The sequence below is a fragment of the Schistocerca cancellata genome, chromosome 5, assembly GCF_023864275.1.
Source record: "Schistocerca cancellata isolate TAMUIC-IGC-003103 chromosome 5, iqSchCanc2.1, whole genome shotgun sequence".
Classification (NCBI taxonomy): domain Eukaryota; kingdom Metazoa; phylum Arthropoda; class Insecta; order Orthoptera; family Acrididae; genus Schistocerca; species Schistocerca cancellata.
In genome coordinates, this window is record NC_064630.1 from 364,325,689 (window position 1) to 364,352,907 (window position 27,219).

Genomic DNA, 27,219 nt, shown 5'->3' on the forward strand with positions numbered 1-27,219 from the left:
ATCGAGTTCAATCAGAAACCAATATCACTTTCAATGCAAAGAAGAAATCAGTATACAAGGGTGTACGATTGTTTTGACATGAGCAGCTACGGTGTAGTCGTACGTAATTTTCCGCAGTGACCTGGGTCCATAACATCTTAGCAGGTACAAGCGAAGTTATTAAAGTAGCTGAAGTTTGGACGGTTCCGTTTCAGGTAAATTAGTGTCATTTCCTTCACTGACCTGGATTAGTTTCTCTGAAGCAGTCACTCTCTCTTTCTCTCTAGGTACAAGAAAAGTTAAATTTGCCTCAGCAGTTCCTAGAGACAGTGATAACGTTTGTCCAGTGGGCGTCCAAGCGCTTTGACGTTCATCTCGGAGTAGATATCCATCAGTGAGCGACCTTTGGTTTCGGGAATAAAATACCAAGTGAAGGACAACCCAACCAAGGCGCAAGCAGCGAAGACCCAGAAGGGCGCGAAAGGCGCTCCAGCATCTGAGACGACTTGAGCCAGCTTAGTGAGGGCGAAGGCCAGCGCTGAGCTCACGACGGAGACGCACGAGTTGCACAGGGCCCGCACTGACGCCGGCATCAGGTCGTTCGGCAGCACCCACACCAGCGGGTAGCCTCCCATGTCGAAGGACACCTGCAGCAAAGTAATACGGCTCTCTTTAATTTAGCAGGTACACACAGGTGCTCCCGCTGGCTAAACCTGCCACCACAGGGATGCAGAAATGAACAGTTACCACATTTGGTCCTTATCGGAACGAACCTTGACGATGGTCACGATAAACAGTGTGGGCTTAGGCTTCCCTGACAACTACTGGTCATCGCATTAGGAGCAAATGTAGGGCAAAATAGCGAAAAGATTAGATTTGTTTTTATTTATTAATTTATTGAATTGATGCCTCTAGAAAGACATTTCAAAGATTTATAACCTTACTCTGCATAGAAATTTGTTTTAAGATATCTTCTACGGCCGTCTGCGTCTGTCATGCACCGACTTTCGACGCTGTGATCCACACTTTCTCTAAGCTGGCCGTTTCTTGTGTTAATGTTATGGGCACACCAACTGCATATGCTTTTAGAAGATTGAAGTGTTAATGTTATGGGCAAACCAACTGCATATGCTTTTAGAAGATTGAAGAAATAAATGAAGAGCAAAAAGTTAGAAGGTCGAAAGCCACTGAGAGGTGCTTATTCATTGGCAGAGAAAGAATTTCACACATTAAAAAGCCACCAGGGAGAATGTACATATTGTGCAAGCAGTGTGGGAAATACTCTTTCACAGAAGTTCTGCAGATGAGTATCCTCAGCACTTCCACTGTGACATATCATGTTATAAATATCTTTTTTAACAGAAATCATTAGAAAGCCGTAAACTTATAAGACTGGCTTGCCACTTGCTATTTTAAATTCTATAGGCCCAACTTTCAGATAACTATCCAATTCTTACCTTCTACTGATGCGTTGTCCAGAAACAGTGTGTATCCTCTAATGTCATAAAGATAGCTGCATCTGAAACCCGTCTATTGTTTAATAGTGGAGATGTAGGTCGGATTATATGCCTGCAGAGATTAGGCTCCCATCCAGCAAATAAATGAGGATGTTTGTTGCAAGAGCTACTTTGAAATGAAGAGGCTTGCACAGGAAAGGAATTCGTGAAGGACACCATCAAACCAGTCAGAAAACTGAAAAAAATTAAAAATAGGTGTGTTGTGCTTTTTGAGAATTACTATAAAACATATTCAAGTTCGTCTAGTTCCATAAGGAAGTTATTTTCATTTCATTATTTACTTCCCTTGGACTGTCTTCTCGTTCTTTCGTTTAACACGACCTTGGGGTACGTAACATCGATCAATTTTTAATTTTCTTTGATATATATTAGCCCACTATTGTTAAATTCTTTCTGATCTTGCTTTCCTTTCTTTTTTTATAGATTTTGATCTTTCGTTTTATTTTGATACTGAATTGGAACATCTCTTTCTTGCCTTCCAAGTTTCCTTACACAATTTCTTTGCAGATGTTGCCAAACGGTTTTGATTAGTCTTTTTGGTCATTTCCGAGGACGTGTCCATAAAAAGGGGACTTGTCCTGACTTATGCAAAAGCCTACATCAATTTTTCTATATGTAATAAAAATCCAAAGTCCTTTAGACCTATCGTTAAGAATATTATTTGTAATGGGATAAAAGAGCTGTACGCTAAGAAAGAGCGTCTTAACGAAGAAGCATACCATTTGTACTTAAGTATCACAAACACTTATCGTGTTAACTATAATTTTAATATTGATGACATGTGGACGCAAATTAACGATTTGTAAAATAGGTATAATGCAGAAACACGAGAAGAAGCTCAGCAATCTTTTTTGTCTGCTTTCTAATGAAAAAGGCCCTCAGAATACATTTCAAAAAAGCAGTCACGTCTTGCATGAAAGAATTTAAATAAAACCAGCATCGTCTTTACTGAGAATGGAAAAGTCCTGTTAGGAAAAGGACTAAAATACTACGTCAGGCCTAACCTGTCAGACAGAAATGTAAGAGAAAATATGCTTGTTCATTTAAAAATTGGTCTCGATTATAATTAGATTGATAATGCTTTTCAAGGCAGAATTGCGTATGATGTAACCCGCATGCTAGAGAAAAATGCAGCTACTTTGTCTAATGCTACGCATAATGATCGAATTTTAGTAACTTCCATTAATAATAAACTTAAAACAGCAAACGCTTTAATAACTAAATCCGATAAATGTTGTTGTCTAGTCATTGCTTATATTTCTGAGTATAGTTCTAAAACTGAAAACTTCTTCAGTGAAGCCCGCATCTCGTGGTCGTGCGGTAGCGTTCTCGCTTCCCACGCCCGGGTTCCCGGGTTCGATTCCCGGCGGGGTCAGGGATTTTCTCTGCCTCGTGATGGCTGGGTGTTGTGTGCTGTCCTTAGGTTAGTTAGGTTTAAGTAGTTCTAAGTTCTAGGGGACTGATGACCATAGCTGTTAAGTCCCATAGTGCTCAGAGCCATTTGAACCATTTTTTCTTCAGTGAAAACAACATATCGGAGCTGCATGATTATCCGACTCCTAAATAACAGAAAGAAGTAAGGTCAGCCATTAACAATGCAAAATTTCTTATAAAACCTTTCCAAAAGAAACTACTCATCAATATGAACCCTCAGCCCCCTAAACTTCGGTCTCAGTTCAAAATTCATAAACCTAATCATCCAATACGTCCAATCTCCAATAGCATGAATAGCGCATATCACGATGTGGCCCTATTTCTACACGAAACTTTGAAAAAATCCTTCGTTTCCGAAAATAATTATTCCGTTCCTAACAGCCACGTTTTGGTCCAAAATATTAAAAACTTAGTATCAGTTCAGACACCAAGCTTTTTTCCTTAGATATTAAAAATCTTTGTACCAATGTCCCGGTACATTAAACGCTCATCATTGTGGAAGAAAACTTACGTCAATTTAAATAATATCTATCACATGAACAGATTACTGATTTTATGAATCTCAATAATGTCGTTGTCATGTACAACTACTTTGAATTCAACGGACAACTGTACCAGCAGTCTGATGGTCTCGCTATGGGCAACCCTTTAGCCGGCATCCTCGGCGACATCTTTATCAATTCCTTAGAAAAAAAGCTGTTTAACCGTGTCTCAGCCGCTTCACTAGGTATCCTTTCTTACACAAGATACGTTGATGATATTCTAGTCATCTATAACGGACCCGCCGATAGAACTGATCATATATTTAAAATTTTTAACGACCTCCATGAAAAAATTTCTTTCACTATTGAACAATAACATCACTTTCAATATTTTTCTAAATGAAACGTATATTGACCAAATCGTACCTGCTTCCTCTTTTCATCCACAGTCTCAAAAAATGGCCTTTTTTCACTCTGCCGCCCACCGAGCCACCTCCATACAACTTTCAACAGAAAAGTTTAATGAGGAGATTAATTTACTTAAAACCATAGCAGTCAATAATGAATATACGCCTAACATAGTGGACGATATCCTAAAAGAGAAAACTGCAAGAACTACCACGCTCAACACCTCATGCACTGAAATTAACCCAAAATAACGTTTTTCTATTCCTTTCATAGGACCCATTTCTTATCAGATTCAGCGCATGCTTCGCAACAAATACAACTGCAATGTTGCCTTCTCTACTAATAATAATCTAAAGAGAAATTTCATTCATAATTTGAAATCCATTCGCTCCTCTACAGAAAGTTCTGGCGTTTATAAGATTACCTGCGATACCGGCTCCTCCAATTATATAGGGCAAACCGGACGTGCTTTCACCGTCAGATATAAAGAACATCTTTTGAGAATGAACGGCACCAGTCCCCTAAATTCATCCTTCACCGATCATCTCTTAATTACTGGACACGTGCCTAAAGCCATAGGCGATAACAATATTCTGCATACCGAAAAGAAGGGGCGTAAGTTAGATGTCTTAGAGGAATTGGAGATTTTAAAAAATCTCACTCGTCATGATGGCCTCATTCTCAACGAACAGCTGCAGCTGCGAAATAAAAATTTTTTGACTGTATAAACCCATTGCTTGATCTTTGATTCAGATTTCCTCATGCAGTTTACCGAAATGTTGTTTTCCTGTCACATCTTTGCTGTTTTCTTGTATGTCATAACTAACGTTTTTACGTTACAAAATGTATCTCTACTTAAAGCAGATAAATATGTAACTTCATCTTGTTATTATTAATGGTTACGTTATGCCTGAATCAGCTGCATCACAATTTCATGTGTCTAATTTTGAATGTACAGTAGCCTAGTTGTTTCTGCTGCTACTAGATGGCGCTCGTAGCAACACCATGTTTACTTGCCCACACTTTCTAAAGTGGGCACCTCAGGCTTGTTGCAACTCTTGTTCACTAAAGTACGAGCAGCTCTTAGTGGCTCGCCATCGCACAAGTGTTCATGACGTCGCCTTTCCGGCTGAGATCTTTTTTAATATGTGACTTGTAAGTACTGCATCTGTTCGAGTCAGTTCAATCTTTAATTTTATTACTGTACTATATACGTAACATTTTAGTACAGTTAGTCTAATTCTGAAGACGACGCTCATAGTAGCGTCGAAACCAGGTCAATTTTGACTTAATATTTGTAACCGAGGGCTTATTTGTTATAATAGAAGTGAATTGTGTTCAGGTAATCGAAAGAGAAATGACTGAGACGTAAGAAGTCGCTGGTATGAGGGAAGCAGGATGTGTGCGTAACTATGGGGATCTCCCTTTCACCCATACAGATATAACAACCATCTCCAAGACGCGGCACGTTCTAGGCAATATAGCGGCGTTACGTCACTAATAACTAGCAACAATGATTTAAACGATGCTAGTATTGTGAATACAACAGACATACTTGCTTTGTAGAAAATTATCTTCCGCAAAACGAATGCAGGGCACGTTGACAAAATAAAGCAAGTGTTGTCGTAAAATAAGATATTCGAGATATAGTTACAAATATTTAGAAGTCTTCGAAACCTCGGTGGAAACCGCGTAAAGAACGGTCGTCACGGTAGCCTTGACTACCTCACTGCCGTCGGCAGTGTCGATGGAAGCAGTCTTAAACTCAGGAAACGAAAAGGACTCTGCCGGAATCAAGTCTGGAAAAGGCATGAAACATTGCCATCGCTTTTTATTTGTTCGTCCTTGCCTTTTTTGACCGTCTGTCAAACCTTAGGGGACGAGCTTCGCGCTCACCTTTTCCAATGTTGAGATCTCTTTTAATGCGGTATGAACAGAGGATTTTGAAGGTTCAGTGCCTAACACTCATTCGCAGGTCAGAATCAACAACTCAGCCACATGAGCCACGTTTTCATAAGTGTGGCTGGTTGATGGTCGTTCCCTGCACTCCTTAATCTTTTCATTACCATTGGGATGTCAGTGTCCGAAGATAGTGTATCAGAAAATAACTACATGTTATTGTTATGTACCAATGTTTCACTAGTAGCAGATAGGCTGCTAATGGTTTGCAGCATTCTTCAAGTTTCACTGTTAACACTCTGCTCTGTACCGTCGCATCGTATTAGTTCGCGTCTGGAGATAGGCAGCAAAATCAACAGATTTCTGAAGTGGTCTGCTGTCATGGCTTCCCAGACAAATGTGTGCCTCAGCGCAAACGATGTCCACATTGAGCACATGTAATGTGATTTACGAACTTGAAGAAATGCTCTGTCTTCTGATACACGTAATTTTTCTGCGTATCTTGTAGTTTGACGCAGTTTCCCTTTGAAATCATGAAGGTACCTACGAGTAACGATGTATGAGCCATGGTTTCTCTTGTTACAAAAACAAAATGACGGGAAATATTTTTTCATGTTGTTACCTCCGACTATGACAATAGTTAAAATAACCAAACATTGATATCTTTCTCTCCGAACATATATTGACAAAGAAAGTTTGTGGTAAGTTCTCAGGGACCCAATTGCTGAGGTCATCGGTAGCTAGGCTTACACACTACTTAATCTAACTTAAGCTAACTTACGCTAAGGACAACACACACCGATGCTCAAGGGAGCATTCGAGCCTCCGACGGGAGGAGCCGCGCGAACCGTGGCAAGGCGCCCAAGGCCTCACAGCTACCCCGCGCGCCTTGCACAGCGCCTTCGTGACAACTTGGGTCCATGACTTAGTGGAGTCTGCGTCAAACTCGAACCGTACCATCAGCTCATACCAACTGAAAGAGGGATTCATCTGACAAGACCACAGTTTTCCAGTCGTCTAGTGTCTTAACCGAGTCAAGGAAAGGCGGTGCAGCCGATGTAGTCCTGTTAGCAAAGAAACTCGGATCGATAGTCTGCTGGCATAGCCCAATAACGCCAAATTGGGCCGCACTGCCCTAATGGATCTGTTCTTCGTGCGCCCTACATCGATTTCTGCGATTATTTCACGCAGGGTTATTTGTCTGTTAGCAGTGACAACACTACGCAAAAACCGATGCTCTCGGTCGTTAAGTGAAGGCCGTCGGTCAATGTGTTGTCCGTAGTGAGAAGTAACACCTCAAGTTGGATATTCTCAGCACAGTCTTGACACTGTAGACTTCCGAATATCTGATTCCCTAACTATTTCAGAAATAAAATGTCCCATTCGTCTAGCTCCTACTACCATTCAGCGTTGAGAGTCTGGTGATTCCCGATTTGTGACTATAATCACGTCGGAAATCGTTTCACTTGAATCAACCGTTGACAAGTGACAGCTCCGCCAAAGCACTCTGCCGTTTTACATTTCGTACGCGAAACTACTTCCATTTGTACACTACTGGCCGTTAAAATTGCTACACCACGAAGATGACGTGCTACAACGCGAAATTTAACCGACAGGAAGAAGATGCTGTGATATGCAAATGATTAGCTTTTCAGAGCATTCACACAAGGTTATCGCCGGTGGCGACACCTACAACCTTCTGACATGAGGAAACTTTCCAACCGATTTCTCATACACAAACAGCAGTTGCCCGACGTTGCCTGGTGAAACGTTGTTGTGATGCCTCGTGTAAGGAGGAGAAATGCGCACCATCACGTTTCAGACTTTGATAAAGATCGGATTGTAGCCTATCGCGATTGCGGTTTATCGTATCGCGACATTGCTGCTCGCGTTGGTCAAGATCCAATAACTGTTAGCAGAATATGGAATCGGTGTGTTCAGGGGATAATACGGAACGCCGTGCTGGATCCCAACGGCCTCGTATCACTAGCAGTCGAGATGACAGGCATCGTATCCGCATGGTTGTAACGAATCGTGCAGCCATGTCTCGATCCCTGAGTCAAGAGATGGGGCGACGTCTGCAAGACAACAACCATCTGTACGAACAGTTCGACGACGTCTGTAGCAGCACAAACTATCAGCTCGAAGACCACGGTTGCGGTTATCCTTGACGCTGCATCACAGACAGGGGCGCCTGAGATGGTGTACTCAACGACGAACCTGGGTGCACGAATGGCAAAACGTCACTTTTTCGGATGAACCCGTGTTCAGTTTACAGCATCATGATGGTCGCATCGGTGGTTTGCGACATCGCGGTGAAGGCACATTGGGAGCGTGTATTCGTCATCGCCATACTGGCGTATCACCCGGCGTGATGGTATGGGGTGCCATTGGTTACACGTCTCGGTCACCTCTTGTTCGCATTGACGGCACTTTGAACAGTGGACTTTACATTTCAGATGTGTTACGACCAGTGGCTCTACCCTTCATTCGATCCCCGCGAAACCCTACATTTCATCAGGATAATGCACCACCTCATGTTGTAGGTCCTGTACGGGCCTTTGTGGATATAGAAGATGTTCGACTCCTGCCCTGGCCAGCACATTCTCCAGATCTCTCACAAATTGAAAACGTTCGGTCAATGGTGGCCGAGCTACTGGCTCGTCACAATACGCAAGTCACTACTCTTGATGATCTGTGGTATCGTGTTGAAGCTGCATGGGCAGCTGTATCTGGACTCGCCATCCAAGCTCTGTTTGACTCAATGCCCAGGCGTATCAAGGCCGTTATTACGGCCAGAGGTGGTTCTACTGGGTACAGATTTATGAGGATCTATACACCCAAATTGCGTGAAAATGTAATCACATGTCACTTCTAGTATATTTGTATAATGAATACCCGTTTCTCATCTGCATTTCTTCTTGGTGTAGCAATTTTATTGGCCATTGGTGTATATTTGCATATCGCTATCTCAGTCTACATTAGTGTAATATAGGCACACGTAACTGTGTTAACCTGCAAAAACAATTGGCAGTGAACGGGTTAAGTACGTTACATCGTCTTGATGTGTACGAAGGCAATAGAATAGGGACTATTTTGATCAGTTGATCGGTAATAGAATAGCTTTTGCCTAGTTTGTTCGATCCTTTGTCCCATCGTGCGTCATAACAAGATCTTTGAGATGCGTTTTACAAAAACAAAGATACTGACGCAGTCACTACTGGGAGCATACCTACCTAGGGCGCATTTCAAGCGGAGTGCCCTCCTTCCTCCCTGCCCCTCCTCGACGCCTACTACCTAGTGCATATGACTCCCTTTATTTTATGAACCACAATGTATTACCTCGGATATGAGCGAATATGTCTGCTGATATACGTATGTACACAGATTTCTAGAGGCTGATTTCACAATAAATCCTTGGGTAACAGAAGAAATATTGAATTTAATTGATGAAAGGAGAAAATATAAAAATACAGTAAATGAAGCAGGCAAAAAGGAATACAAATGTCTCAAAAATGAGATCGACAGGAAGTGCAAAATGGCTAAGCAGGGATGGCTAGAGGACAAATGTAAGGATGTAGAATGTAGAGGATTATCTCACTAGGGGTAAGTTAGATACTGCCTACAGGAAAATTAAAGACACCTTTGGAGAAAAGAGAACCACTTGTATGAATATCAAGAGCTCAGATGGAAGCCCAGTTCTAAGCCAAGAAGGGAAAGCAGAAAAGTGGAAGGAGTATATAGAAGGTCTATACAAGGTCAATGTACTTGAGGACAATATTATGGAAATGGAAGAGGATGTATATGAAGATGAAATGGGAGATATGATACTGACAGAGCACTGAAAGACCTGAGTCGAAACAAGGCCCCGGGAGTAGACAACATTCCATTAGAACTACTGACGGCCTTGGGAGAGCCAGTCATGACAAAATTCTACCATTTAGTGAGCACGATGTATAAGACATGCGAAATACCCTCAGACTTCAAGAAGAATATAATAATTCGAATCCCAAAGAAATCAGGTGTTGACAGATGTGAAAATTACCGAACTATCAGTTTAATAAGTCACAGCTGCAAAATATTAACGCGAATTCCTTACAGACGAATGGAAAAACTGGTAGAAGCCGACCTCGGGGAAGATCAGTTTCGATTCCGTAAACATGTTGGAACACGTGTAATACTGGCCTTACGACGTATCTTAGAACAAGGTTTAAGGATTGGCAGATCTACGTTTCTAGAATTTGTAGAGTTAGAGAAAGGTTTTGACAATGTTGACTGGAATACTCTCTTTAAAATTCTGAAGGTGGCAGGGGTAAAATACAGGGAGCGAAAAACTATTTACAATTCGTACAGAAACCAGATGGCAGTTATAAGAGTCGAGGGGCATGAAAGGGAAGCAGTGGTTGGGAAGGGAGTGAGATAGGGTTGTAGCCTCTTCCCGATGGAATTCAATCTATATATGGAGCAAGCAGTAAAGGAAACAAAAGAAAATTTCGAAGTAGGTAGTAAAATCTATGGAGAAGAAATAAGAACATTGAGGTTCGCCAAAGACATTGTAATTCTGTCAGAGATAGCAAAGGACTTGGAAGAGCAGTTGAACGTAATGGACAGTGTCTTGAAAGGAGGGTACAAGATGAACATCAACAAAAGGAAAACGAGGATAATGGAATATAGTCGAATTAAGTCGGGTGATGCTGAGGGAATTAGATTAGGAAATGAGACACTTAAAGTAGTAAAGGAGTTTTGCTATTTGGGGAGCAAAATAAGTGATGATGGTCGAAGTAGAGAGGATATAAAATGTAGACTGGCAATGGCAAGGAAAGCGTTTCTGAAGAAGAGAAATTTGTTAACATCGTGTATAGATTTAAGCGTCAGGAAGTCGTTTCTGAAAGTATTTGTATGAAGTGTGGCCATGTATGGAAGTGAAACATGGACTATAAATAGTTAAGACAAGAAGAGAATAGAAGCTTTCTAAATGTGGTGCTACAGAAGAATGCTGAAAATTAGATGGATAGATCACATAACTAATGAGGAGGTATTGAATAGAATTGGGGAGAAGGGGAGTTTGTGGCACAACTTGACAAGAAGAAGGGACCGGTCGGTAGGACATGTTCTGAGGCATCAAGGGATCACAAATTTAGCATTGGAGGGCAGCGTGGAGAGTAAAAATCCTAGTGGGAGACCAAGAGATGAATACAACAAAGCACATTCAGAAGGATGTAGGTTGCAGTTACTACTGGGATATGAAGAAGCTTGCACAGGATAGAGTAGCATGGAGAGCTGCATCAAACCAGTCTCAGTACTGAAGACCACAACAACAACAACGATTTCACAAGCAGTTAGCTCACGCAGAAGAGAAGAAGACTCGTCAGCGGTAGCCAGTAGATGCTGGCCACGACTTGCGGGCTGCTGTGTGTTTTAAGGTAGAAGAAGACGCCGATTGCCGCGGAGGAGAGGGCACAGCCGCCGAAGCAGAGCAGCAGCAGCGGCCGCCGGCCGAGCCGCTCCACCAGCAGCAGGCAGGCGCCGGCCGACGCCGCCCGCACGGCGCTCGTCGCCGTCGCGGACAGACCCGGGTCCAGCGGGCTGCCGCCGTCCGCCAGGACGCTCGTCGAGGACGACAGCAGCGCGTCGCAGCCGCACAGCGCCACCAGCGCAGACACAGCCAGCGAAACCTGTAGCAGTGCATTTCGTGGTTGTCCACCCGTGTTCTTAGCAGGAAAATACAATATGATCCCCCAAAGTTACACACCATCTGATCACAAGTACCAGCCCACATCATTAAGTCATCATTGTCCTGACTGGTTTCGTGCAGCCCGATACGAATTCTACAAAAAAATGGTTCAAATGGCTCTGAGCACTATGGGACTTAACTTCTGAGGTCATCAGTCCGCTGGAACTTAGAACTACTTAAACCTAATTAACCTAAGGACATCACATACATCCATGCCTGAGGCAGGATTCAAACCTGCTACCGTAGCGATCACCCGGTTCCAGACTGTAGCGCTTAGAACTTCTCGGCCACCCCGGCCGGTGAATTCTACATCTACATCTACATCTGCATGGATACTCTGCAAATCACATTCAAGTGCCTCGCAGAGGGTTCATCGAACCACCTTCACAATTCTCTATTATTCCAATCTCGTAGAGCGCGCGGAAAGAATGAACACCTATATCTTTCCGAACGGTCTTTGATTTCCCTTATTTTGTCGTGGTGATCGTTCTGCCCCATGTAGGCCGGTGTCAACAAAATACTTTGGCATTCGGAGGAGAAATTTGGTGATTGGAATTTCGTGAGAAGATTCCATCGCAACGAAAAACGCCTTTTTCATTTCCAGCCCAAATCCGGTATCATTTCTGTGATGCTCTCTCCAATATTTCCCGATAATACAAAACGTGCTGCCTTTCTTTGAACTTTTTCTATATACTCCGTCAGTCCCACCTGGTAAGGATCCCACACCGCGCAGCAGTATTCTAAAAGGAGGAGGAGGAGGAGGAGGACATTAGTGTTTAACGTCCCGTCTACAGCAAGGTCATTAGAGACGGAGCACAAGCTCGGATTAGAGAAGGACGGGGAAGGAGGTCGGCCGTGCCCTTTCAAAGAAACCATCCCGGCATTTGCCTGGAGTGATCTAGGGAAATCACGGAAAACCTAAATCAGGATGGCCCGACGCGGGTTCGAACCGTCGTACTCCCGAATGCGAGTCCAGTGAGCTAACCACTGCGCCACCTCGCTCGGATATTCTAAAGGAGGACGGACAAGCTTAGTGTAGGCAGTCTCCTTAGTACGTCTGTTACATTTTCTAAGTGTCCTGCTAATAAAACGCAGCCTTTGGTTAGCCTTCCCCACAACATTTTCTATGTGCTCCTTCCAATTTAAGTTGTTCGTAATCCTAATACCTAGGTATTTAGGTTAATTTACGGCTTTTAGATTAGACTGATTTATCTTTAACCGAATCTTAACAAGTTACTTTTAGTACTCATGTGGATGACCTCACACTTTTCGTTATTTAGGGTCAACTGCCAATTTTTGCAGCATACAGATATCTTTTCTAAATCGTTTTTCAGTTTGTTTTGATCTTCTGATGACTTTATTAGTCGGTAAAAGACACCGTCATCTGCAAACAAACTAAGACGGCTGCTCAGATTGTTTACCAAATCGATTACATAGAAAAGGAACAGCTAAGGGCCTATAACACTACCTTGGGAACACCAGAAATCACTTCTGTTTTACTCGATGCCTTTCCGTCAGTTACTACGAACTGTGACCTCATTGACAGGAAATCACGAATCTAATACCATGACTGGGACGATATTCCATAAGCAGGCAATTTCACTATCAGCCGCTTGTGTGGTACAGTGTCAAGAGCCTTCCGGAAATCCACGAATACGGAATCGATCTGAAATCCCTTCTCAATAGCACTCAGAACTTCATGTGAATAAAGAGCTAGTGGTGTTTCACAGCAACGATGCTTTCTAAACCCATGTTGACTGTGTGTCAATAGACTGCTTCGTTCGAGGTAATTCATAATGTTCGAACACAATATATGTTCTAAAATCCTGCTGCATATCGACGTTAACGATATGGGCCTGCAATTTACTGGATTACTCCTACTACCTTTCTTGAATTTGGTGTGACCTGTGCAACTTTCCATTCTTTGGGTACGGATCTATCAACGAGCGAACGGTTGTATATGATTGTTAAGTATGGAGCTAATGCATCAGCATACTTCGAAAGGAACCTAATTGATATACAGTCTGGACCAGAAGACTTGCTTTTATTAATTGATTTGAGTTGCTTCACTACTCCGAGGATATTTTCTTCTACGTTACTCGCATTGGCACCTGTTCTCGATTCGAATTCTGGAACATTTCTCTCCTGTGCCAACCTCTTCGTCTCAGAGTAGCACTTGCAACCTACGTCCTCAATTATTTGCTGCCTGTATCCCAATTTCTGCCTTCCTCTACAGTTTTCACCGTCTACCGCTTCTTCTAGAGCCACGGAAGCTATTCCCTGATATCTTAACAGATTTCGTGTCACCTCGTCCCTTCTTTTTGTTAGTGTTCTCCACATATCTCTTTCCTCGTCTATTCTGCGGATCCTCCTCGTTCTTTACCCTATCAGTACACCTACTTCTCAACAGTCTTATGTAGCAACACATCTCAAATGCTTCGGTTCTCTTCTTTTCCGGTTTCCCCACAGTCCATGTTTCTGTACCACACAACGGTGTGCTCCAAACGTACATTCTCATAAATTTCTTTGTCATGCGAGGCCTATTCGGAAAGTAAGGTCTGATTGATCGCAAAATGGAAACCAATGTAAAAATCAAAAAAATATTTTATTTGCTACATTTTCCGGCTACATCTCTACGTAGTCACCGCTCCGATTTAGACATCTGTCGTAGCGTTGTACCACCTTCCCGATACGCCTGTCATAGAAGGAAGCTGTCTGTGCTTTCCGCCAATTCTCTAAGCTGATCGACAGCTCGTAGTCAAAGCCCAAGCAATGTCTTCATAGCCAGAGGTATATGTGAGCGGAGATGACTACTCAGGGAGATTCAATTACGGGCTCTATTGTCACTGATCAAACACTTCCCATCGAAAACGCTGCAGGAGCAACTTAGTTACCCCCTTCAGAGTTCTGCCGAGAATTGCCATGCAGAAGGAAACGTCTGACGGTTATGTTACGTGGGCTGCATGACATCAGGCTAAGTCTCACACGAGACGCTGTCGTCCTAAGAATCCTTACGAGCTCAGTGTGTGCCCATAACTGAAAAGAGCACGTGACGTGATCGTTGGCAATACTGGAGTCTCCAACCAACACATCTGAGCAAAGCTTCATCGGATTTTCACTGTGGTTTCCGGTTCGCACCCCATGTGTGCCCTCGTATTAATACCGATGTTTCATATCAATAGACGTATAAAAATCAACGTGTGCATCTACATGTATCTGCATCTACGTGATTACTCTGCTATTCACAATTAAGTGCCTCATAGAGAGTTCAGTGAACAACCTTCAAGCTGTCTCTCTACCGTTCCACTTTCGAACGGCACGTGGGAAAAACGAGCAGTTAAATTTTTCTGTGCGAGTCCTGATTTCTCTTATTTTATCGTGATGATCATTTCTCCCTATGTAGGTGGGTGCCAACAGAATGTTTTCGCAATAGGAGGGGAAACTGGTGATTGAAATTTCATGAGCACCTTTGTTTTAATGATTGCCATTACAATTCACGTATCATGTCTGTGACACTATCTCCCCTATATCAAGATAATACAAAACGAGCTGCCCTTCTTTGTACTTTCTCGATGTCATCCGTCAGTCCCACCTGTTGCGGATCTTCACACCGCACACCGCACAGCAGCCAGAATGGGGCGAACAAGCGTGGTTTCAGCAGTCTCTTTAGTAGACCTATTGTACCTTCTGAGTGTTCTGCCAATGAATCGCAGTCTTAGGTTTGCTCCACCCGCAATATTATCTATTTTATCGCTCCAATTTAGATTATTTGTAATTGTAATCCCTAAGTATTTAGTTGAATTTACAGCCTTCAGATTTGTGTGACTTAACGCATGATTGAAATTTAGCTGATTTCCTTTAGTACTCATGTGAATAACTTCACACTTTTCCTTATTCAGGGTCAATTTCCACTTATCGCACCACACAGATATCTTATCTAAATCATTTTGCAAGTCGTTTAGATCATCTGATGACATTAGAAGACGGAAAATGACAGCATCATCTGCAAACAATCTAAGACGGCTACTCAGATTGTCTCCAATGCGTTAATATACATCACAAACAATAGAGGGCCTATAACACTTCCTTGGGGAACGCCGGATATTACTTCTGTTTTACTCGATGACTTTCCGTCTATTACTACGAACTGTGACATTTCTGACAGGAAATCACGAGTCCAGTCGCACAACTAAGGCGTTACCCCGTAGGCACGCACTTTGATTAGAAGACGTTTGTGAGGAACGGTGTCGAAAGCCTTCTGGAAATCTAAAAATATGGAATCAATTTGACATCCCCTGTCGATAGCACTTATTACTTCTTGAGTATAGAGAGCTAGTTGTGTTTCACAAGAACAATATTTTCTGAAACCCTGCTGACTATTTGTCAATAAAACGTTTTCTTCGAGCTACTTTATAATGTTCGAATACAGTATATGTTACAAAACCATATTGTAAAGCGACGTAAGTGTTATAGGCCTGTAATTTAGTGGATTACTCCTACTTCCCTTTTTGGCTATGGGTGTGACTTGAGCACTTTTCCAGCCTTTAGGTACCGATCTTTCTGTGAGCGAGTGGTTGTATATAATTGCTAAACACGGAGCTATTTTATCAGCATACTCTGAGAGGAACCTGACTGGAATACAATCTGGACCGGAGGCCTTGCCTTCATTAAGTGATTTAAGCTGTTTCGTTACACCGAGGATATCTGTTCCTCATCTTGGCAGTTGTTCTTGATTGGAATTCAGGAATATTTACTTCGTCTTCTTTGGTGAAGGAGTTTCGGAAAACCGTGTATAATAACTCTGCTTTAGTGGCACTGTCGTCACTTACTTAACCGTTGTTATCGCGCAGTGAAGGTATTGATTGCGTCTTGCCACTGGTGTGCTTTATGTATGACCAGAATCTCATTGGGTTTTCTGCCAGATTTTGAGACAGAATTTCGTTGTGGAAATTATAACAAGCACCTCTCACTGAAGTACTCGCCATATTTCAAACGTCTGTAAAACTTTACCAATCTTGAGGATTTTGAGTTCTTTTAAATTTGGCACGCCGTTATCGTTGCTTCTGCAACAACGATCTGACCATTTTCGTGTACCATGGGGGATCAGTACCATCACTCTGCTTGCTATATATTGATACTATCTCTTTGAAATCATTCCGCAACTTTTCTACACTTACATGATCAGATCGGAAGGAGTGAAAACTGTCTCTTAAAAAGGCGTTAAGAGCATTTTATCAGCTTTCCTTAAATAGATATACTTTGCGTTTCTTTTTGATGGTTGTACGTGTTATGGTATTCAGCCTAGCAGCAACTGCCTTGTGATCGCTAATCCCTGTATTCGTCACAATACTCACTATTTGTCCAGGATTATTTGTTGCTAGAAGGTCAAGTATGCTTTCGCAACGGTTTCCGCTTCGAATGGACTCATGAACTAATTGTTCAAAATAATTTTCTGGGAAAGCATTTAGTACAATTTCGGATGACGTTTTATAGCTGCCTCCGGCTTTAAGCGTACAATTTTGCCAGCATATCGAGGGTACATTGGAGGCACCACCGACCATAATTGTATGAGCGGGGTACGTATTTAAAACGAGACTAAAGTTTTCTTGAACTGTTCAGCAACTATATTTTCTGAGTCGGGGGGTTGGTAAAAAGATCCAATTAACAGTTTAGTCCGATTGTCAGGTATAGCCTCTACCCATACTATTTCACACGAAATATCTACTTCAATTTCGCTACAAGCAAACTACCTCTGACAGCAATAAATACTCCACCACAGTGTGTATTTAATCTATCCTTTCTGAACACTGTTAGATCGTTTGAAAAAATTTCGGGCGAACTTATTTCTGGCCTTAGCCAGCTGTCTGTACCTACAACTATTTGAGCTTCAGCGCTTTCTATTAGGGCTTGGACCTCTGGTTCTTTCCCAACACAGCTACGACAATTTACAACTACAATACCTCATCACTTACATTGTTACAAAAACCATAGCAGTTCTCATTTCACCAGCTATAGATGGCCCTCTGTAATTACTTTATTTGACAGAAAAAAATCTACAATCTCTTGAATATCGCGGTAGATATGGAGGTTTCGCATATTAATCATATGGCAAAATGCTCTCGTCTTGACATCATTTGCGCGCCATCATTTGTCAAAGTCCGCTTCCATAGCGCAGCCATGGCGTTACCACCTACCATGCAAGGGGGCCCGGGTTCCATTCCCGGGAGTGGACTGGGTGTTGTGTGTCCTTCATCATCGCTGACACGCAAGTCGCCAAAGTAGCGTCAACTAAAAAGACTTGCAATTCGGAGGCCGAACCACGAAGGGGATATCCCGGCCAATAAATTCCATGCGATCATTTGATTTCATTGGCCAAAATCTTGTTTCGGTATCTCAAAAAATTTATAAGATACGAAGAATTTATGAATATTTCATTCTAGTTTTTTCACTGACGGACGAGTTCATGACGGAGCGCTTTATATACATTCAATTTTCTCGAGACTGGAAATAGACAGCTGTATCTTTCCAAGTTTAAAGAATGATTCTATGTATTACCTACACAACAACATCGAACCTAACACGCACCAAACAAAAATTCATAGCGACACCTGTTTTTCACTGCAGACCAAGAATTTCTTGCATTAGTTTACGTATTATCGAAACATCGCAATGACTATGACCATCGAGGGAATGGTAGGCAGCTCATTAAGAAGCTGACAAGTTTAGCCGTAACATGTGTGAGAATGAGAGTTTACCACCGAATAGTTTCTTTAAAATCGTTTCAGCAAGATCGCAGATCTGCCGGCTTGCTGTTCACCCAGTCACGCGGTCCTGCCAGCTTCCACACCGAATTGGACTGGCTTTGTACTCCGGCCACCTACTGACGTGCGCAGCACACGCTGGTAACTACGCTTCCCTCCACTTGTTCCGTACTGAACTGTCAAAAGTCGCAACTTATTTTAAACGCACTGTATTGTGTGACCAGTCAGCACAGCTCCTCCACGCCCAGCTGGTGGTGAGAGCGACGTCAGCGCCACTGCGGGCTACCGGCTGTCATGCGGCGACCGCACTAAACGCTCGCGTTTGATCTCGCACCGGTTATTGGAGTGTCCTCGGTCTCACTCCGAATTCTAGGATGACGCTTGATGACAATCTACCCTGTGTCGGTAGTCGTGTGGTTGGTTGATGGCTTCTCTGCTGGCTTGGTAGATTTCAGTACCAGGCAGCGACTGGTTGTTGAATAGAAACGTGGACCCTAAAGAGGACCCACTGCTGGCTTAAACGTTGAGCTCAGTGTTGGCACCGCCCTGCAATGTGGTGCTGTCGGAAGGCAGGCAGTTTCTCCATCAGTAGGGGGTAGGCGGCGAGCAACCTTATTTTCATCACGAAAGGACAGGACCTCGATTACATCTCCAGCTAGTCCATAGACTTTACTGGAACGTCTATGAGATAGATTAACTGCAATATCGTAAACATAGAATCGAGTGCATTTCCTGACGATGCCAACTGACGACAGCTCGAAAACTGGAGTATTCAAAGGGAGCTAAACACGTATGACACGAGGCTCATTTCCCGGCGTCTTATATGTTTATGCTCGTCACGGGTATGCTGTCGGATTGATCGTCCTCACTACATGATATTTCGGCGATCCATCTGGCCCTCATCTTCAGGTGCCATCGCAGAGTACACAATCACCCCGGAAGTGAATTAACATCAGAAACGGCGGCTCCTCAATACCCCACGTCCAGGCCACTGCGAATACGCGAGAAATGGAAGAGCTGCCCCCTGCGAAGCGAAGAATTACAGCGCCACCGGCGATAGGAACAGGCGAAAGTGATAAATCGTAAATTAAGAAGTAGCGGGTCGAAAACCAGACCGTTGTTGTTTTATATCAGATAAAATATGGTTTCATATCTTGCTTAAAGGGTAACCGTTGCGACGGGGCGTGGTTTGAGTTCTCCGTGTGCAAGCAGCAAATTAGAATTCACCTACCTCAGAACGGCGTCTGTTCGATGTCCCTCCACTCGGCAGCGTAGATACTTAAAAGATGATGTAAAAGCAACGTTGGTAAAAAAAAAAAAAAAAAAAAAAAACCACCATCTAATATCTGCACTTACTGAGGCCCCCCAGCTCTAGTAATGAAATAAAGTTCTGTACAAAAACTTTCATTAAAAAATCTATCGGGCGGTAAGAAAATGGATTGGCTTCTGGAAAATAATGTCCTAAATTTCCATGCAAAAGTGTTTATTTTGTCAATATAGCCAAAGAAACCCTACTATTATGTCCACATTTAAACTATGGGCTATTTTTTTCTCGTTCACAATTCGTACACTCATTTCACGCACACAGCAGCCAGAAAATTGTTTAAACCTGACCCGAATCAAACAATGTTCTCACAGTCATTAATTTCACTACTAACATGAATTATTACATTCAGTCCTTCTTGTGATTTCTCAAAAAATAAACTGCTCGCCAAAAAATGCACAGTGGTTCCAAATTGTAACATTGCCACAGGGATATTATGAAGGCCAAATTTTCACAAGCAGGTATCATTCCTACAACACAGTTCTAAAACTTCCAAACTTCACAAAATTGTCCGTAACTACATCAGCGTTAGTCACGACACGTATAAAACGCGAAGAACTCAATATTCCTTCGTTTTACAGATTATTTTGCCTCGCACTAATAACATGACTGTCCGCATTCCACGCTGGAGAGAGAATCCCTTCTTGCGGCCTCACTCCCTGTATAACTATTAGGTAACGAGTGGACCGTCTCAATTGTGACTGGATAACCACACTCGCTGCCAGTCAGAATGCTCGCTCATGATCATACTCATGCCAGAACTGGCGTGCACCAATCCTTACATACACATGCATCTACGTCATTCTGGTATACAAATATTAAAGTAATTTTTAATAAACGAAAACGATTCTGGCTGTTCTGTTATAATAGCAATCACTCCTAGACATAAGTCATCAGTAGAGTTTGTAATTTCTCTTGGATCATTTTCCCACAACAGGCTTGTGTAACTCTTGCAGGTTACTTAAGGGGCTCCGGAACGCCCTATACTTGCAATGTTAAAATAACGCTTATAAATTACATCTTTCCTCACAAAGTATTTGAGGTAGGAAGTTGAACTTTTTACAGATTATTTATTGGAATATGGGCTACAACGTAACACAGGGATTTTACAAAATTTTGGTTCAGTTAATAAAGAAGATTTTTTTTCAATTGTAATGAAAACTCACAACATTTTTTTGCAATTTTTTATTTATATATTCAAAAATATACAGTTTTTTGGAAAAAGCCTGTGTTAAATTATGCAGAAGATATTGTGTAACATTTACTGAAAGTTTGAAACAAATATGTTTGGAAGATCCTTAGAAAACATGTAATTAGTATGAGAAAATAAAAGTTTTGGGAATCGAGCGACAAAGATTGGATTAATTTTTTAGTGCATTCCAGGTCCATTGGATGGATTATCTTCATTCTCTGCAAACTCCTCCTCCAGCTTCCTCTTGTTCCTCCTCCTGTTTACTCGTGCTTGTATTTCTAGACTCTTTACAGCCCTGTCTGCAGCCCGAAGGCGTTCCTTGTCTAAAGCAAGCATCGCTCGTACCATGTTAGAATCTATCTTCATTCCCATATTTCTCAATACCTTGCACCTTACAATGTTGCCATCATTGAAAGTCGCAACAGCAACTTTACTTTTACTCATTATTATACTTCAACAAAACAGAGACTCAAGAAACAGAATTAATTACGAATATTTTCGAGATAACGACAGAGTAAATAAACATGAAACAATCGACAATCACACCAGCGATATATATTGAACCATCACAGGTTAGCCACAACACATACTTTATCTCACATCACTAAAATGTACCTGATGAACACGGACGTTAATAATAACACCATTTGACAGCAGTTTAACAGCGCCACAGTGGGTCACGCCCATGTAGAACACCTTTCAAAAAAAATTTAAAAATAGTTGTAGTCTTCGGAATTGAATAAATTATATATCTATTAAAAGGTAACAGTCTGCAGATTCAGAAAACGCAAAAAAGTACAAATTGAACTTTTCATGATTTTGAGCCTTTCCGGAGCCCCTTAAGACGGTATATAATGCAATATTTAAATCTGACGAATGTCCCACGTACACACTCTCATTCACTCACATTTATGGGAATAAAATATTAGACACAAAGAATAATTTTTTTTCTGATTTTCATATTATGAAAACGAAAAATTATTAAAATTTTAATATGAAAATCGCAGTTAATTAATTCCACACACTGTGAGTTCTGTTTATGTTTTCCAATTGTACCAAAAAAAAAGGCTATTATATTTCCTAACTGAATTTAACTCCCTATGTGTCAGTTTTTGCCTATGATAAGTATAAGGTTGCAATTTTTACACAATGTTCTCCTGAATAACAAAAGGTAGTGTACCGATTTAGATAATGATTGAATCATATTTAATACAGTTTCTTTTGGTTCATAGGCGGCATGAATATACAGTTGTTCGATGTGACACGCTGGTGCCGTCACACGCTGCAGTAGCAGCAGGTGTACATGACTCATTGATAGGACTGCAGGCTGTGTAGCAACGAGGTTATCACGCATTAACTCGAGACGTTACACCTTTATCTCTATCTAATAATGCCATCAGATAATCATATTTCGATGGGTCCTTGAGCACACAATCGCAGTAACGAGAAGCTGGAGTAATTAGTAGCTTCTCCTTAAAGGACATGTTATGCCCTTCATTGAGACTATGTTCGGGACAGCAGATTTTTCTGGTTGAAACAAACGTATATGACCGTGATGTTCCACATATCGGTCATGATCAGTGCGAATAGTATGTCCAATGTAGACCTTTCCACAATAACATGGAATTTTATAAACTCAGGCTTTCTCAATCCCAACTAATCTTTACCAGAACCAGACAGGGGTCTAGTCTTGGCCAAAGGCAAAAGAATGCTTTTAATATAGTATTTCCTGAGAATTATAGAAGTTCATGAAGAAATACTTCCATCAAATGGTAGAAAAGCCACTGATTTACAAGTATACGGCGCTAGTTCTCTTGACGGTCCAAACAGGAAAGCACGATTAATTTGATGAACGGTATATCCGTTGAGCTTGAAGACAGCCTTAAGATGATCCAGTTCTTGTGTCAAATTTTCGGAATCAGAACTGGCATACGCTCTCTTGACCAATGTACGTAAAACTCCCATGCGGTGATATGGTAGGATGAAGATAGCGGTCCATATGTGTGGATTTACAATATACGCCATGTCGCAAGGTACCATTTGCTTTTTCGTGTACTAGAGCATCCAAAAAAGGTAATTTGCCATCTTTTTCAATTTCCATTGCAAATTTGATGCGTGGATGTTCACAGTTAAAATGATCAGCAGACATTAATCAATTTGTGACGATCTTTATTAGTTGCAGTAAAATTTGCTTTGAATTCAGTAGATTGCATTTAGTAGATTGGTAATTTCTTCAAGTATTGTTTAAATTCCATTGTGTATTGCATATCATTTGTTTTTAAATGCCTGCTGCCTGTTCACGGAGCTGACCAGCCTTAGTTTTCATTTATTTTGACCAGTGTGCATTCATACTTTCTTTTCGGTCCAGAATAGTCTCTTGTTCTCGTGACGTGCGACTCTCGACAGTCCGATCTTGTGATGTAGCAGTGACAACCGACTCGCAACCGATAAATTACATCTCTGTCGACAGCTGACGGCCGTAGCTGAAATGAACTTCATTGACTTACTGTTTGTAAATAAGTGAGCTATGGCAGACGATAAAATGTCATCACTAGATTCAAATGAACAGAATAAAACGAGTCAAGTGTCCCGTCGCTTACGGTCCCGCACGATAATTACTAGGGCTGAGACACCAATCGAAACAATTGTACAAAGTGAAGTGGGAAATCTTATGGACTTTAGTGCCTCACACCATAATGTTACCGGTACTGAACTAGACAATGCCAGCATAGTTTCTGCCACTAGTACCCGTAGCCATATACCGGTTACAAGGGAGGCAGGTGAAAGCAATTCAGGGGTAGTGACAGACGATGTATTCAAACAGCTACTGAGTCAAATAAGTCAAATGATGCAGGACGGAAATCGCCAATTGAAAGAGGAAAATCGCCAAATGGTGAATTCCATTAAAAATGTTTTGAAAGACGAAAATCGTCAAATGAAAGAGGAAAATAGACAAATGTTAGCCTCGCTTGAAGATAAACTTTCTACAGAAATTGAAGATAAACGTTCTACAGTAAGCGAAGAAATAAAAACTGTTAGAGAAAACGTAGCCAAAGAAGTAGCAAAGCAAGTTAAGGATGCTGTTTCTCAAATGCGAAGTGGAATAATTTTCGAACTGAATGACACTTTAGCTACCATGCAAAGCGAGACAGCTGACATCCGAAACGCAACCAAGAATGTTGACTCCACTGTCACTACGGTTAATCACAGATTAGACAGAATAACTACGCAGGCAGAAAAACTAACCGAGGGAATGTCAAACTTGACTCTGGAAACTGAAACGAAAGTAAAGGACAGGCTAGATAGTCATGAGAAAGAATTTAGAGAAAAGTATGAGAACTGGATTGCTGGAAAGGACAAATTTGTCGAAGATAAAATTAACAAAGACTAGTAGAGACTGTGAAAGCAACCACTCTTGGTATCTTGTCAGCTCCTGGAAGCTCCGGAGATACCGTAATGTCTGAATTCGGTAGCATTAGGCGTACCCTTCGGCAAGAATTACCAAATTGGAAGCAAGAGGTTACGGAACAGCTAAATAACCTGAAGGCGCAAGTGATCAGTAGTTCCCGAATACAGAGACCGAATTATCCTAACTCTTTAGCCTCAGAGGAAGAAGATGAATTATTTCGGCAATTCCGAATACCTGTTGTATCTAATGAACACACTTCACCACCACATATTCCAGTTAGTCACCGAAACCAAGAATCTGACTCAGTAGTAAAAATGATGAAGGAAGAAAGCATGATAAAGCATCGAGTTTTTCAAAACTTTAACCCGGGAAAACGAAATATCCACCCAATTGTTTTTCTTCGTGGATTCTCTGGCATTTTTCCTAATTCGTGGACTGATAGACAGCGTATCCAATTTGTTACCGGATATGTAGGTGGCGAATCGGCAATATGGGGAACCGAAATGGTTGATAAGTGTCGAACGTAAGAGGAGTTTGAGCACTGTTTCCTCAGCAAATTTTGGAGCGAAGGTGTTCAGAAGCGCCTTCGTAAAGAAGTCTATAATGCAGAACAATTTGACCCCAGGAATAGTAGCCTGAGAAAGTACTTCGAAAAATATCTTGGCAAAATCAGGTATTGGGATAACCCTATTAATAGTAAATATGTATTTATGATTCTCAAGTCTAAATTACCCATATCGATTCGTGAAAAGCTGATAGCCATACCAGATGATGATCCAGATACCTTTCTGTCGATATTAGATTCCCTAAACCTGATCTATGAGGACATGAGAGCTAACAATCCGCGGAATACTCCGCACACTTCTTGGCCACAACATTACGAGAGTAACAGCTATGAAAAGCCAGGGAACGGTTACAAAAATAGTAACGATTGGAAAAACGGAATTAAAGGCAATGGGTATCCGCACAAAAGGAATAGACATAATGAACACAACTGATTCAATCCCATGTATAACACGACTGGTTACCAGTACGGCAATCAACCGTACAAGCAGAAGTTTGGAAATGGTTTCAGTCAAAAAGGTTGGCAACAGCAGAGCGGATCGCAATGGAATGCACCGTACTCGCGCAGCCAACACTCAGATTACGGGCAGCAACAAACAGCTGATAACGCCCACTCATGCCAACACAACTCCTCGCCTAGTAAAAATCAAGCACAGAGAATGTACAAAAACACACAGTTTAACGGCAAACCACAGTGTGAAGGTGGATTTCACAGTAACAATTCCGGAAATCATAATAGTAATAAAAGTCATCAGACCCCGCGAAGGCATTACAACCCCCCTGTATTTTTCGCAAACGCGGAAGACAGTAACACGTATTGGACACCAGAACAAACGCAGCAACATTTTGACACAAGGTTTGTGCATGACAGTAATTTTGTTCCTCAGTGTTCTCATAATGTCAGATTGGTCGAACTTTCTAATGATGAAGGCCAATCAAAACCACACAAACAGGAAAACTAAGTTCAGCATCTGAAAGCTCCCTAAGTGATGCTGTGAGACAGAATGGGGGCGGCCACTTCGACGGAGAGACTAACCATGACGTATTTGTACTGAGATAAAAAAAAATGGTTCAAATGGCTCTGAGCACTATGGGACTCAACTGCTGTGGTCGTAAGTCCCCTAGAACTTAGAACTACTTAAACCTAACTAACCTAAGGACATCACACACATCCATGCCCGAGGCAGGATTCGAACCTGCGACCGTAGCGGTCGTGCGGTTCCAGACTGTAGCGCCTTTAACCGCTCGGCCACTCCGGCCGGCCGTACTGAGATACAATGACGGGATTGGCGTGAGACAAGAATTATTGCAAGAGGAAGAGACGACTGACGGTGACGAACCGATAGATGACCAAGTGCAAGCTATGACAATACTTTCTATAGCCGAAATTTTGACGACTGTAATCTTAGATACAGGTGCAAATATTAATGTTATGTCCTTATGTTTCTATAAGAAAATTAGTACATTAATTAAAATTCCAACATTACCCGTCCAAGGATGTTCAATAACAGGGGCCATCAGCTCCCAGACACAAAAGGTCATTATACAAGCTTGGGTACCACTGGAGATTCAATCAATACCCATAAAATGTATTTTCCTCGTTGTCAAGAATTTGGCAGTGCCATGTCTCTTGGGAATGGATTTTCTACGACGATATAGAGCCCGAATAGATCTTTATACAGGCATTTGCACACTGTTAGTACAGCAGACAGCAGTTGCACTGAAGTTAGTGAAAGAAAGAGTAAAAAACTTTGGCACTTGTAATGGCATTAGATTACAAAGGATGGGCAGAAAACCTCCTTGTCGTAATCATTTCAATTTGTTCTATAGTAACTGTGATACATTTAATGATAGAATAACAGTCAGTGACTTACCCTCTCAGCAGGAAATAACCAATAAGACTGTGAATCAACCGAGTTAACCGAACCTCAGCGACAGGAATTATTCAATTTGTTGTCACACTATATCAACGTGTTTTCAAAACGACCTGGTATTATAAAAGACTATGAATATACTATGGAAGTGGTGCCGCACCAAACTTTCTGTCGCACGACATATCCCATACCGTATGCAAGAAGGGAAGCAGCTTTTAATGAAATTAAGAAAATGCTGAACTGGAAAGTCATAGAGTATTCTAATTCGCCATGTAGTAGCCCCTTGTTGACGATTTTGAAACAGGATAACACCGTACGACTTGTACTTGACGCACGAAACATAAATAAAATTGTTGTGCCAGTACGAACGAGACCTGAAGCGATTGAAGAACACCTGCAGAGATTTTATGGAATTAAATATTTGAGTAGCATAGATTTGAAAATGTCATTTTGGCAAATGAGACTAAATCCTAACTCACGAAATTATACGCCATTTATCTTCGCCGGCAGATCCTATCAATTTCAGGTCATGCCTTTTGGATGGAATGTTAGTTCTGGAATTTTCATCTCTGCCCTAGATCATGTTCTTGGTCCAGATCTTATTGATGAAGTCACTCTCTACGTTGATGATCTTTTAATTGC

At 41.7% G+C, this 27,219-nt stretch overlaps 1 protein-coding gene across 1 annotated transcript in view; it reads right to left on the reverse strand.

The window, feature by feature from the left end:
* Positions 1–299: 299 nt before the first annotated feature.
* Positions 300–27,219, reverse strand: part of LOC126188538 (facilitated trehalose transporter Tret1-like) — a 103,811-nt gene continuing 76,891 nt past the window's right edge. Inside the window, exons 4-5 of the mRNA XM_049930138.1 lie at positions 11,068–11,394; positions 300–626 (exon numbers count right to left, since the gene is read on the reverse strand). Of these exons, the coding sequence (XP_049786095.1) occupies positions 300–626; positions 11,068–11,394 (654 nt within the window). The remainder of the gene's footprint in view (positions 627–11,067; positions 11,395–27,219) is intronic.